The sequence below is a fragment of the Cydia pomonella genome, chromosome 2 (assembly GCF_033807575.1).
Source record: "Cydia pomonella isolate Wapato2018A chromosome 2, ilCydPomo1, whole genome shotgun sequence".
Lineage (NCBI taxonomy): Eukaryota > Metazoa > Arthropoda > Insecta > Lepidoptera > Tortricidae > Cydia > Cydia pomonella.
This window is the reverse complement of record NC_084704.1, coordinates 13,597,059-13,610,430: the sequence shown is the minus strand read 5'-3', so window position 1 is coordinate 13,610,430 and position 13,372 is coordinate 13,597,059. Positions and strand designations below refer to the sequence as shown.

The following is a 13,372-nucleotide window of genomic DNA, read 5'->3' as shown; positions in this document are numbered from 1 at the left end:
GGTAAGTACTGCATCTGCATCTTACTACCATTTAAAGGAGGTAAAGAAAAAGATAACTAGGTATACTTTACTTACCTAGTCTAAGCAGATTCATAATATTTGGTTCCAAAACTTGGCTCAGATACAAATGCCATATGTTTGGTTTATTTTCGTAAATGTCTGGCGACCGTCTGCTAGTAGCTCTTTATTTGTGTTATTCTAAACAGTGTTATTGGCTAAAATACGATTTACGTAGGTATAATGGATGTTTGACATTGATGTTCCTTTGTTGTGAATGTTTACTACCATGTAAGAACAGTAATAGTTACGTAAAACATACAAACAGATTTAAAAATTAAATTTATTACAATTACTATTTTATGGTATAGAAATAGTGCTGCTGTTTAGAAATTATTACTCTTATTATTGACATTCTGTTGCTACCCTTTTTCTGTGGCATATCTGTATATTTTAATTTGTATTTATCTATGTCAACTCAACAAGAAATTTGACGCTAAAATACCCAAATCACGCTCCATATCAAGTCGTGGGCATAGGCTAATAAGCGTATGTTATAAAATTGAGAGATAAAGATGGCAGAATTTGGGTATAAATATGCGACAAGTTGTTACATACATTTCGTTAATAAAATAATGGTTTCTGTGTTAAAATATCTCCATTTTGCTATACAGTTCACGATATCACGATTCCCGGGCACCTGGAAATATTCATTTGCGTTCTCTTGAATTCTTGGTTATCTAAACGGGAAAAGAAAATGTCCGGAAATTACGAAGCCGTAGTAGGTAGGTTTTTTAGAGAGTAAACCTGTGTGTAAGGCGGTCTTTATTTGGAGGGAGTGAGTCAATGTAGCTGAGTAAGTTCTACTATCTAATCTATGCCAATTCATACTATCGCAGGTGGACGAATCAGAGCTGCAAGACGAGCCGCTGCAGCTGCGCCTGATGGACCACGACACGTACTCTGCCAACGACGCTATCGGAAAGGTCGTCATCAGTCTTGCGCCGCTGCTGGCTAGAGTAGCGAACACGAAAGGCGGAGCTGCCGCGCCGCACGGCGGTATGAATCGTTTGCCAACGCGATAAGGTTGAAGTTGCATTTACAACTTCGTCGCACGGATAGCATCATTACATTAGAGTACAGAAGATTCACTCGTCTAATTTTCATTTTGTCTGATTTTCGACGCGATAATAATAGAAATACGAGTACTAAATTAAATTACTCATATTTATCAGCCCTTGTGGCAGCCAAATCCTTCATGTACAGTCAACATTACTAATGAGCTTAGCACCTTTGCATACAAACTTTTATGCAGAGGGGGTACCTTTTCTCTGCAGCTGACTGTACAATGAATGAATAATTATTATAGTACGCTATAATCATAACTGCAATTCTTATATAGTTTGGACTCCATGGTCTGTCTCTTTTCAAGAGAATCATACTGTATTTGTCTTACGCTAGTACTAGCATCTAAAGAAAGGGATGAGTATAGTTTTTTTTGTTCTTATTTAATGACAAATTAGGTTTGCCAGACTATACAAGTATGTAGGCTGATAATGAGTTGTTTTCAAGGCTGTGAAAGATCGATCATAGTAGGTAATAATCAAATTAGCAGTAGCGATACAATGTTAAACACGGGGTGAGCCACACCCGTCACTACACCTTATAGAACAAAGTCCCCCGTCGCGTCTGTCTGATGGTACTCGTATACATGGTATACATGCTAAGTACCTCCACCTTACAGAAATATTTAATACCTTGACTGTACCTACTTAGGAAGAATGACGAGCAGTGACTGTCTGGAGCCTAAACGTTTTATAAGGATTAAAATAACTAATTATATTACTTTTTTTAAAGGAGCCATGATGTCAGGATGGATCCCCGTGTTCGACACCATGCACGGGATCCGCGGCGAGTTGAACGTCATCGTCAAGGTGGAGCTGTTCTCAGACTTTAACAAGTACAAGACCTCGAGCTGCGGCGTACAGTTCTTCCACTGTGAGTGTCCATTCAACCTGTGAAATGTTAAAACTAGATACCATTACATAATTCTTTTTTCACAAGTATCTAAGTAGATAGGTACATTATTTATTTCACAACTTATTTTGTGAAATTAATAATGTTTTAACGTTAAAAATGGATTTGCCTTTATGCAAAACCTGATTTTTGTCTCTAGAAACGCATTCACTGCCAGCGCGTGCTACGGGCTACGTTCGTAGCCGATAACGCGTTTTTTCCTCTTTGTAGCGAAAAGAACTTACGAACAAAGCAACAGGCCTTGCATTCAATGTGTCGGACTTGCTCGGACGTGCCTTAACATCCTTATTTTGTTTATTGCTTACCTTCGTCTGTTATATTATGTCCCAACTCTCAAATCTATCCTTTAAAAGCATAAGTTATATGTCCAAAACAGGTGATCAACGCTTGACTTATGTCTGTGGCCAATAATACTATGTTAAATATTACTCTAGGTCCGATGATACCACCCGGTTATAAAGTCACCGCTATACACGGATTCGTTGAAGAGCTAGTAGTCAATGATGACCCCGAGTACCAGTGGATCGACAAGATCAGAACACCGAGGGCTTCCAACGAGGCGCGGCAGGTCGCATTTATAAAACTGAGTAACCAGGTATTCATTTTTTTTAAATGTACCTAGATAATTTATTTCTTTAAACTTATTTCTAGTTTCAAAATCCGGCTTTTTGCTACCATTTGCGTGAGATTAGATATGTAAATTATTTTTAATAAGTGTATATGTTAGTGGGGGGAGTTAAATAGTGCAGTAAGTATGCACATTTGTCTCAGGCGATGCCGCTTCCTTGGATCATACTAAGCTGATCTAATGCCCTTTGATTAACGAAGGTGAACCGATTATCTTATAAATGAATTCTTCGGCCCTAAATTGAAATTACGAAATACTACTGCCTACCACACTACTGCCTGACACATTTACGTGAACATTGCATTGTATCTTTTTTTTTCATGTCACGAGCACAAGTTTAAAATGCCAATTAATATGTTACTGTATTTAATTAAGATCCCTTGGAGTATTTCTGTGTAATTCACTAGTGGAAACTGTTTTGTCTCCTCTTTTAATCATATTAGTTTATATTTTGTATAATTGCATCCTGTTTGTTTCCCAATAAAATAAATAACACTAGACCCTGCTCATAGTGTTGTGTTCCTTCCGGTGAGTAAGGTTGCCAGAGCTCAACGAGAGGGGGGCGGGTTTAGGGTCGGCAACGCGCATGTAACTCCTCTGGAGTTGCAGGCGTACATAGGCTACGGAGACTGCTTATCATCAGGCGGGCCGTATGCTTGTTTGCCACCGACATAGTATAAAAAAAAATCAATAAAATAAAGCGCTAACTAGACCGCCGGAACCGACTTTTCTCCCTCCCTTTTTGGACCGCAGCTAAGAGTTAATATGATGAGCTATGAGCTAAGTATGATCCAAAGAACAATTGTACCAAGCGATATCACCTGACACAAACTGCATACTGCTCCATACATTTCTGCACTTACTTCCCCCAGTAGGTAAATATACCCTGTCAGGCGGTATTCACTTTAAATGCGGATCCGCATGCCGCGCCTGTGTGCGAGCGGGATATCGCTATAAACATGCATAGCACTGTCTCGCTCACAAATCGAAGAGTATGATAAACGCGTCATGTATACATTTTACATTCATGTCACGCCGCAATAAATTAGTCGCATTACTAACGTATATTCAGGAATTCGTGTGTAAATACTGTAAATAAATTAATGTATCATATTTAGGTGCAAAGATTGGTAGGCCTTAAGGCGGCCGAGTTGGGAGCCAACGCAGTCGTGGGATACCAGCAAGACTTCGACCTGGAGGGGGAAGCGGGCGTCGTCGCCAGGGCCATCGGTAAGCATTTTAATCTAAACCTAAAGGTTAAAACCCAAAGACAACCAGTGTCGCACACTGTTACAGTTCAACATGAACCCTTATGCATTTTGATAAGGTTTAGTTAGTTCAGTTCGACGTGCAGTAAGCATTCGATGTGGCCTGGCCTTTTAGTCCTTTAATAGCTAGTCAGCACACATATAGGTACACAAATAGAAAGGTTAGTGAGCAACAGGTTTTGTTTTCGGACCATGAATGCCTTATTTAGTAATCAACACACTACTGCAACTAATAGGTACCGGAAAAACCAGATTAGCACAGGATGGATAAAATGGCTACAGGTTACGGGAACCATTGAAGACACCCGGATGCCCCTTCGATTGAAGGGTGAAATTTATAAAACCATAAGACATGTCGTCATGTTGGTTAGGATGAATGTGCTAGCTCCTAAAGGTGACGGATGAAAAGAGATTGCATGTAGCGGAAATGAACATGGTGAGATAGATGTGTGGCGTTACGAGAATGGATAGCATAAGGAATGGATATACACTCGCGATCAAAAAAATCGACTCAAACTAATTTTTAATTTCATCCTTTAATATATCCGGAACCAATCATGAGATCAAAAAAGCAACTGTACCATTTTAGAGCTAACAGTGTAAGCTTTCAATACGAGCATGTTTTTCAGGCGTTTTTCACAAATTTCAGTTCATGAAAAACAAGCGATCATACCAAGGAGGTGTAAAATTTTGGGTGCAAAAATGACCTTAACAACGAAAGAAAAAACATTTTCATGAACGAATAACAATTTATTTTTATCTTTAATACCTGGTGTTACCACCAAAAACCTTTTTCACACATGCCATGCGACTCTTCATTGACCTTATCAGCTTCCTGATGGTATCCTGGGGGCATGCTTCCCACTCTTCGACCAAAGCTTCTTTCAGGGCCTAAATCGTCTCCGGAGCGGGATTGCCAGCTCGAACCTTGCGTTTCAGGTAATCTTACAAGTGCTCGGTAGGATTTAAATCGGGACTCAGAGGTGGCCACTTCAGAGTCGGGATGCCAATTGCGTCAAGGTACTCCTTTGTGACGCGGGCGGTATGACAAGGGGCATTGTGTTGCATTAAATGGAATCCCTCGTCGAAGAACCCAAGACGACATGGTCTTGCAGGATGTCGGTGATGTACCTGTCTGCATTCAAACCACCGCCTCGACGCCCACATCATGAGGGAACCTCCACCGTAGGCGACTGTTTCAGCGAAGCAACACTGGGCGAACCTCTCTCCAGGTCTTCGGTACACTCGTCCTCTTCTGTCGCTGCCATGGAGACACACTCTGCACTCATCGCTGAAGGTACGCGGCTCCATTGGTCGTAGGTCGCCACGAATTCCTTCCGAGCGTCCCGATGTCTCTTGAGTCATTTTGGGCCCAGTAGCAGGTCTTCTTGGGGTAAGGTTGGCTTCCTTGAGTCTTCGCCGAACTGTTGGAGTGCTAACAGGCACAACCCGGTTCCGCATCAGGTCTCGCTGGATGGCAACAGCGGTACGGTGGCGATTACGAAGACGAGGTGACGATGATTCCGTTTCAAGGTTCCAAATCGACGAAACCGACGGTAAACTCTGGAGACAGCAGACTTCAGCTGCTCAGCAACAGAACGCTGCGAGAATCCTCGATTCACCAAGGCTACGACTTCGGCGGCTTCAGCTTCGGTGGTATCCATTTTTCCAAGGTGATTCCGGTGAAAGATTGCGAGGAGATGTGCACTGGTCAACTTCTGATAAGCGACTGTTAAGAAATAACCGGTTACACCGGTTTTTATTGGTCTCAAGGGGGCACAACTCGTGCATATCATAACCATGCAAAATGCCATTTTGTACAAAAACTGCAGTAACCTAAAAACTACGCAAGCGAGATCGTTGTCTTTTACTGTTTTTTGTAGCTGAATAAATTCGTAATAAAATTGCATTCAAAGTTTTACTAAAATATTTCCCGCTTTCCGGAAAAACGACCAAAAGCAAAAAATGTTGCTTGAGTCGATTTTTTTGATCGCGAGTGTATAAGAGGAAGCCTGAAAGTTGCACCCATAACAGTAAAACTAAGATCAAATCGCCTAGCATGATATGGGCATGGGGTACGGAGGGATGAAAGTCATGTGACGCGAAAGGTATTAGGAATGAACGTGGAGGGATGTAAGAGGAAAGGTAAACCAAGGAAAACGTAAATAGACTGTGTGACTTGTGTGAGAGATGATATGAAAATAAATATTGTGAATGATGAGATAACGAACAATAGAGTATGGAGGAAAAAGACATGGTGCGTCAACTCCAAGTGATCGGAAAAGGCCAAGCGAATGATGACTGCGACTAATGGATGGTCGTTGTTTTTCCAGAGTTAATAACGCCCTAACAATCTTACTACAGTTTGTATTAGGTGTGTGCAAAAGTTCTACCCGTTTTTCAAATAACGAATTCCAAGTTAAAAAAAAATGGTTACGCAATAGTAAAACGATCCAATATTGCGTCACAATATTCTAGGAGAAACACGTCGTAACAAGCCTGCGCGTACACATTTCTAGCTTAGTATTAATCAAATCGTTGAGGGGTCAACATGTCGTGTGGCAAGGACCACATCCGACACTGTTTACTTTACGAGTTCGATAAAGGTCATAATGCTGCTCAAGCTTGTCGAAATATTTGTGAGGTGTACGGGGAGGGTACTCTGGACGAAAGCACATGTCGTCGTTGGTATCGAAAATTTTGCGAAGGAGATAAAAGCTGCGAAGATAAACCGCGATCAGGACGGCCTTCAAAGTTTTCTGAAAAAGATTTAGAGGACGCTATATCAAACGATGAGCATGTAACTGTTGAGGAATTATCAGAGAAGTTTTCTGTCCATAGAACTACGGTTGAAAGACGGATGCATGAATTTGGTTTTATAAAAAAATTGGAGAAGTGGGTGCCACATGAACTCTCGGAAAAGAATCGAATGGACAGATTGAATATTTGTTGTTCTTTATTATCGCGTCAGAAAAATGAGTGTTTTTTGGAAAGAATTGTAACTTGTGACGAAAAATGGGTCAGTTATAAAAATATAAAACGTCAAAAAATTGTATGTCGAGCTGGAGAACCGAGTTCATCGGTCGTTAAACCAGACACGCATGAAAAAAAGAATTTGTTAAGTGTTTGGTGGGATTACAGAGGAATTATACATTGGGAGTTACTTCCCCCTAATCAAACGATCAATGCTACTTTGTACATCTCACAGTAAGAGAAAGTCAATGAAAAATTAAAAATTAAGCGTCCAGTTTTATGTAATCGCAAAGGTGTCATTTACCACCATGATAACGCTAGACCACATTCAGCTTTATCAACTCAAAAAAAGATAATGAGCTTCGCCTGGGAAATCTTACCTCACCCTCCATACTCACCGGATCTCGCACCCACCGACTACCATCTCTTTCGTTCATTACAAAACAGTTTGACGCAGAAAAAATTCGATAAATATGAACAATTACAAACGGCTATACAGCAGTTTTTTGATTCTAAATCCGAAGATTTTTATAGAAAGGGAATCTTTTTATTACCAGCAAAGTGGCAGAGTGTTATAGATAACAATGGATATTATATTGATTAATAAAGGTCTTTTATACATAGATATTACTTTCATTATTCTATCCACTGAAATCGGGTACAACTTTTGCACACACCTAATATTATTCGATCATCAGTATTTGGAAATCAGTTCTTAGTTAAAATAAATTGATCATGAACAGGTACTGCAGTCAGCATCACCGCGTCGCCAACGACCAACCAACTCCCTAGCATGCCGCCCTGCTCGCAACAGTGAGTCTTATGTTAATTTAATATGCGATCCAATATCAATGATCGGTTCAAATACTTTTTATCTTGCGGGATATTTACAAAACCGAAACCTAATTGGGAGTTAACAAGTAAAGTTTAGATAGAATCCAATAAACAAAATGGATGCACATTTTAAGAATTGCAAACAGGATCAACTCGTAAAAGCACCGCTTTAAATGTGCATTTAGATGTCGTTACAACTAAAAAAACTGTAAAAATGAAATGTTTTAAAAATACTCATTAATTTATGTTTGCATGGTGTGTCGTGTCGCTTCATAACATAGACAACTCAATAAGTACTTGGACATTTTAGCGACCGAAAACGAAAGTACGACCGATCTGAACGAATACTTCCAAAGTCATCAAGACGAGCTACAGAAATTACTGTACATACTCAACCCGAAAACATCGTCTATGCTCGACGAAACTGAGAATGTAGAAGACGAAGAGAATGAGAAAAGCTTCGATTTATCCAGACACACTAGCATCAAAAGTTACACCGGAAATTATTCTATTTACCAAAATGAATATGGTCCTCATGATAGCATGAGACACTTGTCTGAGGATCAGACAGATTTGAACAGGCTTCTGAACCGCAATGATGATTACAATGATTCTATGGGGCCCTTGAAAAAGATAAAACAGTTTAAAACCAATATTTTTAGACTCGGCAGTATGAAGTCACGAAAATCTGATCAAGCCGATGATGCAATATCTATAAAGTCTAATGTTTCCGATACGTCAAAGATATCTTTATCCGATATAAAAAATGAGTTCAAAAAACTGAAAATATTAAAACCGCCCAAATTGCGGAAAACCTTTGCTAACAAATCAGATGAAGGCATTGGTATGGCCTCAGTGCTTGCTAGATCAGTTATTCACGCTCATACGAGTCTCGCACGCATCTCTGAATCTCAAGATTCTGACCCATCTCCGAGCTCGACTCTAAGACGGACCAGTGAATCTCAGCCTGCTATTAATGTATCCGATGAAGAACAAGCGAACAGAGATTCAGAATCGAATGATAATAAATCTCTCGGTAGCGATAAGATAACATTACCAGCTATAAAGTTTTCATCTATGAAAAATGTCTCTACTGACGAGGAAACAGAGCCAACCGAGGGTCGTCAGCGAAAATTATCTGAATCTTGTCCGTCCACTCCGGTAGTTGCTAGAAAAAATTTCCTTAAGCTTCCTGGAGATGCCGGTTATTTTGGCTCAGTTTCGTCTGCCTTATCTGCAGATAGCTCAGAAGCATACTCTAGTTCTGAAGAAGATGACGAGAGTTCCATTAAAACGGATACTGAAAAAACATATGAAACTACAAGTTCAGTAGTAAAGTCGGTGCTGAACAACGACGTGAATCCAGTTTTTATAGCACAAATGGATAAAAAACTAAGTGTGCTGGAATGTAATACTCTTGATCTTCACGATGACAAAAATCCGCAAGTTAAAGAGAGCGACACAAGTCCAAAAGTGGCGCCTGAAGCTGAAAAATATGAAGATCGTAACAGCAATGATAACGAAACAGAAGTCCTGACCCCGGGACTTAATTTGCCAGAAGCGTCGACCAGTGTTGAAGAAATCCACACGTTTGTAGAACCGAAATCTCATAGTCTCCATTTCAAATTTCACAACCCATTCTCACATAAGAAGTTATCACAGAGCATCAGCGCCCCATCGTCTCCCGTAGAAAAGAAGAGCTTTGTGTATCGCTCCTCATCCAAGATCAAACACCAACTCTCGAAAATATCCAAAAGCAGCATGATCAAAAGCCTGTCTCATTATTCCTTGTTGCCGAAAAGAAAACACAGCGACCCGAAACCTGCTTTGAGCCAACCCGGATCAGCTTCCGATGTTCCTTCTAAAGCACCCAGCGAAACCGTACTAGGATCCGCCTTTCTGTCATATTCTGATTTACTTAGTCTTGACAAAGAGGGTATCGATACTAACAATCGTCTTCATAGGAGTGATGAATTCACGCATTCAAGGGTGTCGATGTATATTGGTTCTGAACCTGTTTCCAGGGCGTCTGTGAGCGGTCCATCTTCTCCTAACCATGGAAAAGACGATTACCATCCACATGAGCACAAATATTACAAGAAAAGACCAAGCGTTAATCCAAGTGGCTTGATTGCTACTGCAATGGAGACGATTTTAATTGATAAAGTACAGAATCTGCTAGTACCGACATCGCCTAGCCCAGCGCAACAGGACGAAAAGAAGTTCTTTGATGACGTCAACGAAAAGTTAGAGAAAGTGGAAGAGGCGAGAAACAGAAAGGGCTTAGAAAATGAAAATGTAAAAGCAACCGATACTACATCTAAAGATAACGTAGAACATGTGAAAGATACAAAGGAAAATACACCTCAAACTAATTCTGACGGGAATAAAGGAGCAGATGATTCGAAATCTAATCACCAGGAAATGCCTGCAGATATTTCGAATAAAACTATCACACATTCTGAATCAGAAAAAGTTGAATTAGGTGACACAAATCATAAGAAACTAGTCAGACAAGATAGTGTACGTTCAAACGGCTCGCATAAAATGTCCAACGAAACCGACTTTAACCTCGTTTCATCCGCTCCACCCGCGCCTATGTTGCAACACTTTCATCCCGTCCTTAGCGGCGTGCCCAAGTTAGCGACCATACCCTCATTGCCCGAGACTAGTATAGATCAAACCGAGAGTATAGACACCGACGGTACATGTCTATGTAATGATAAGTGTGAGTGTAGCGACACTAACAAGGCTAGTGTGTGTGATAACTCGCATGCAGCGTGCGATGTTGACAGGGACAGGGAGCGGGAGAGAGAGAGGAACTTTGAGAAGGGTTCGCCTCGGCACGCTCGGCACGAGTCGTACGGCAATCGGGACGGGATAAGCTCAGCGCAGGCGCACGCACCCAACTCGTCACTGGAGGCCGCTTCTACGCCGCTAGGGATTCATCGTCGATCGTCGGATTCCGATCTTAGTGTTACACCAAAAGGTTAGTTTATATACATTCTCCTTAATTCGTGCCTATCTTATGGTATTTAAGACAGCAATTTCTGTCCACTTTTGATTCTTTGGTTTCTCAATGCTACATATTAGTATTTATCCCACCAAAAATATTTTCATGTAAAATGTTGCCAAGACGAGACCTCAGCCTCGCACCGTCAATAAGTTATCATATCTCGTGTAGAGCCAAGCGTTTAACTCTTCACGCCCTAACTCTGCAAGCTGTAACATCACAAAATCTGTACGGCAGATACATCGTACTTAATTCTCGAATTTACCAAATATTCCAAGTATCGTTACTAGCAATGTTCTCTGGAACGAATCGATGTCGATTTCTTCTTCAACATTTTTCTACCTTTCTTGAAAGTGATCAAGTCTCTTAATATTTCAGTCTTGACTAAGTTGAAGACTTATAAAACGATGTTGATCACTTATGATTACTTAAATAATACCAGGTGGTTCACTAAACGCATCAGTTGGCAACACGGGCAGCGGCGGTGGCGCCATCTTGCGGCCGTCGATGAACAGCAACAACCTCGAGATGTTAGAGTACCCGTTCCTCACTATGTCGGAGTATCCTCCAGGATTCATTGTGCACATCGGTGAGTGACGTAGATACTATGAATATATTCAGCATACTCGTAGCTTATAAGTTATAAGTTATAACTCAACTTTAGGAGTGGCCGCCAACAAAGCACACGGACCTTGCTGTTTTCAGAACGGCGGTTTACCATCAATTTCATTGTGCCGTGATCAAGTTTAAGTTGACCATCGGAATCTTGATCGGTAATTGTGTGGTCAACCCTTTTGCTCTTGTCAATGTACAGTTTTTACACTTGAATACCTTTCAGCTACCTTAAATAACCGATCTTTTTTTAATGAGAAAGACGATCAAAAGCAAGCTTGAGTATATTATCGATCAATTTGATGCCTGATCCTGTTTTAGAACGCCACGCTTTCCTCTGCACAGTTATTTCTAATCCTAAAGAAGTATATGTAAACTTATTCTTATTATGAATGTTTGGTTTCTCAGGCGGCACGGTTTGCGCCCGTTCAGTAAAGCTGATGGACGGCGGTGGCGAGAGTAGCTCTCGAGCGGCGTGGTGGGCCGAACTGCGGACTGAACTGAGAGCGCATGCACGTGCGCTGCGATGTAACGCCGTCATAGCGTACACCGAAACGGCAGCTATATGGTAAAAGAATTACTACTTACAGATGTGTTGACAAATATTTACTAGTTTGGGTACGAATGTTACAATTTGCTGAACGTTCTACTAGTTATCTAGATGAATTCAAAGTATTGTGACGATTCTTAAGAAAAGTCTATGTTCAGCAGTGGATACTTGTCTCAATGCGACGGTCTCGTGACACTGTTTATGTTTTGTAGCGAGGACGTTTGCGTGCTATCAGCATCGGGCACGGCCGCAGTGATCGACCTGGAGTGCGGCTGGGAGCGCCGCGAGGAGGACTCGTGCTCGCTCGCGCACGTGCCGTACTCGCCGGGCGCCGGGCCCTACCGCGCCGAGCTGTCCGTCTGCCAGGGCTGCAGGTACAGTACTTTACTATATGTAGTCGTACGGCTTGATTAGTTGGTATGACCCTGAAGTAAATGTTAATCAAAATCAGGGGAGCAGGCAGAGATGAGTAAGCTAAATATATGGCCAGTGGCCAAAGCCAGAACAACTCCACATGTCGTCTAAGCTGCACCACGTCCCGTCGCTTTCAATTTCGTGCTTTATTTCTCTCTACACCATTTGCTACGCGTAGTCTGACCTATCGGTATTTTTGATACGATCCCAAAACCTTAATGCGCCCCAAGGAAATACAATGGTTACTTTTATTAATCTCAAAGAAACATCCCAGTTTTTAGTATTGTAAATATCAGCTTATGTAACATTTTCGCAGACGCGCCCGCGTGCCAGCGGTCCTCCTCGCCACGTGCGCCAAGCCGGCCAGCCTGGCGGCCTACAGCGCCGCCGTGCCGCTCACGGCCGTGGCGGCCCGGGCGCGCCGCGCGCCGCCGCAGGCCGAGCCCGGCGCCCGCGACATCTCCGACCAGCTGCCCTTCCTCGAGTACGAGCTGCACAAGCTGCTGCTGGCTAAACTGAGGATGCAGGTATGTAAATTGTCTTAGGACCAATCACAAACTCGACCAGTCTTAGTGGCGTACAATGCCTCTCAATACCGCGAAGGCCCGAATTATTTATACAAAGTAAATGTGTTAACTTAGTATCCTTCTTATAGTATCACTTTTAATGTTATTAACCTTTATCTAAAACTTATGTAAGTAATGAGATTCTTGGCGGTTTTTTAGCTCTAGTGGTCTCTAGTAACATAAGTTTACGTTCTAGGTCTATCCCGCCTACCTCTCTCTTATTTCTCTACCTTTCAATGTTCTATTGTTTCAGGGTGCGAACGCTCTGTTCTCATTGCAAACACAAGTGGCAGTAGGTGAGCGTTGCGTCATGGCGATCGCGAGCGGCACGGCCGTGCGGATCTGCGCGCTGCCGCCGCCCATGCCGCCGAGGATTAAGGTAAGGGTCTTATGCGTACCGAGATACAAAAGTCGTATTTTTTTAAATCTGACAACATCATATTACATACCCGCCATCATTTATCTTCTCTCAAAGTTAAA

The 13,372-nt window shown here is 41.8% G+C and overlaps 2 protein-coding genes and 1 long non-coding RNA gene across 3 annotated transcripts in view; all 3 read left to right on the top strand.

The window, feature by feature from the left end:
* The window catches only part of LOC133534439 (putative peptidyl-prolyl cis-trans isomerase dodo), a 380,955-nt gene that overhangs the window by 75,731 nt on the left and 291,852 nt on the right, over positions 1-13,372 (top strand). The window lies entirely within an intron of this gene.
* Positions 1-13,372, top strand: part of LOC133534444 (uncharacterized) — a 123,164-nt gene that overhangs the window by 94,931 nt on the left and 14,861 nt on the right. The window lies entirely within an intron of this gene.
* LOC133534425 (C2 domain-containing protein 5) overlaps positions 1-13,372 on the top strand; it is a 32,075-nt gene that overhangs the window by 3,842 nt on the left and 14,861 nt on the right. Inside the window, exons 2-13 of the mRNA XM_061873530.1 lie at positions 897-1,056; positions 1,855-1,995; positions 2,469-2,629; positions 3,781-3,892; positions 7,647-7,716; positions 8,019-9,326; positions 9,762-10,726; positions 11,193-11,339; positions 11,771-11,930; positions 12,125-12,286; positions 12,643-12,853; positions 13,146-13,271. Of these exons, the coding sequence (XP_061729514.1) occupies positions 897-1,056; positions 1,855-1,995; positions 2,469-2,629; positions 3,781-3,892; positions 7,647-7,716; positions 8,019-9,326; positions 9,762-10,726; positions 11,193-11,339; positions 11,771-11,930; positions 12,125-12,286; positions 12,643-12,853; positions 13,146-13,271 (3,723 nt within the window). The remainder of the gene's footprint in view (positions 1-896; positions 1,057-1,854; positions 1,996-2,468; positions 2,630-3,780; positions 3,893-7,646; positions 7,717-8,018; positions 9,327-9,761; positions 10,727-11,192; positions 11,340-11,770; positions 11,931-12,124; positions 12,287-12,642; positions 12,854-13,145; positions 13,272-13,372) is intronic.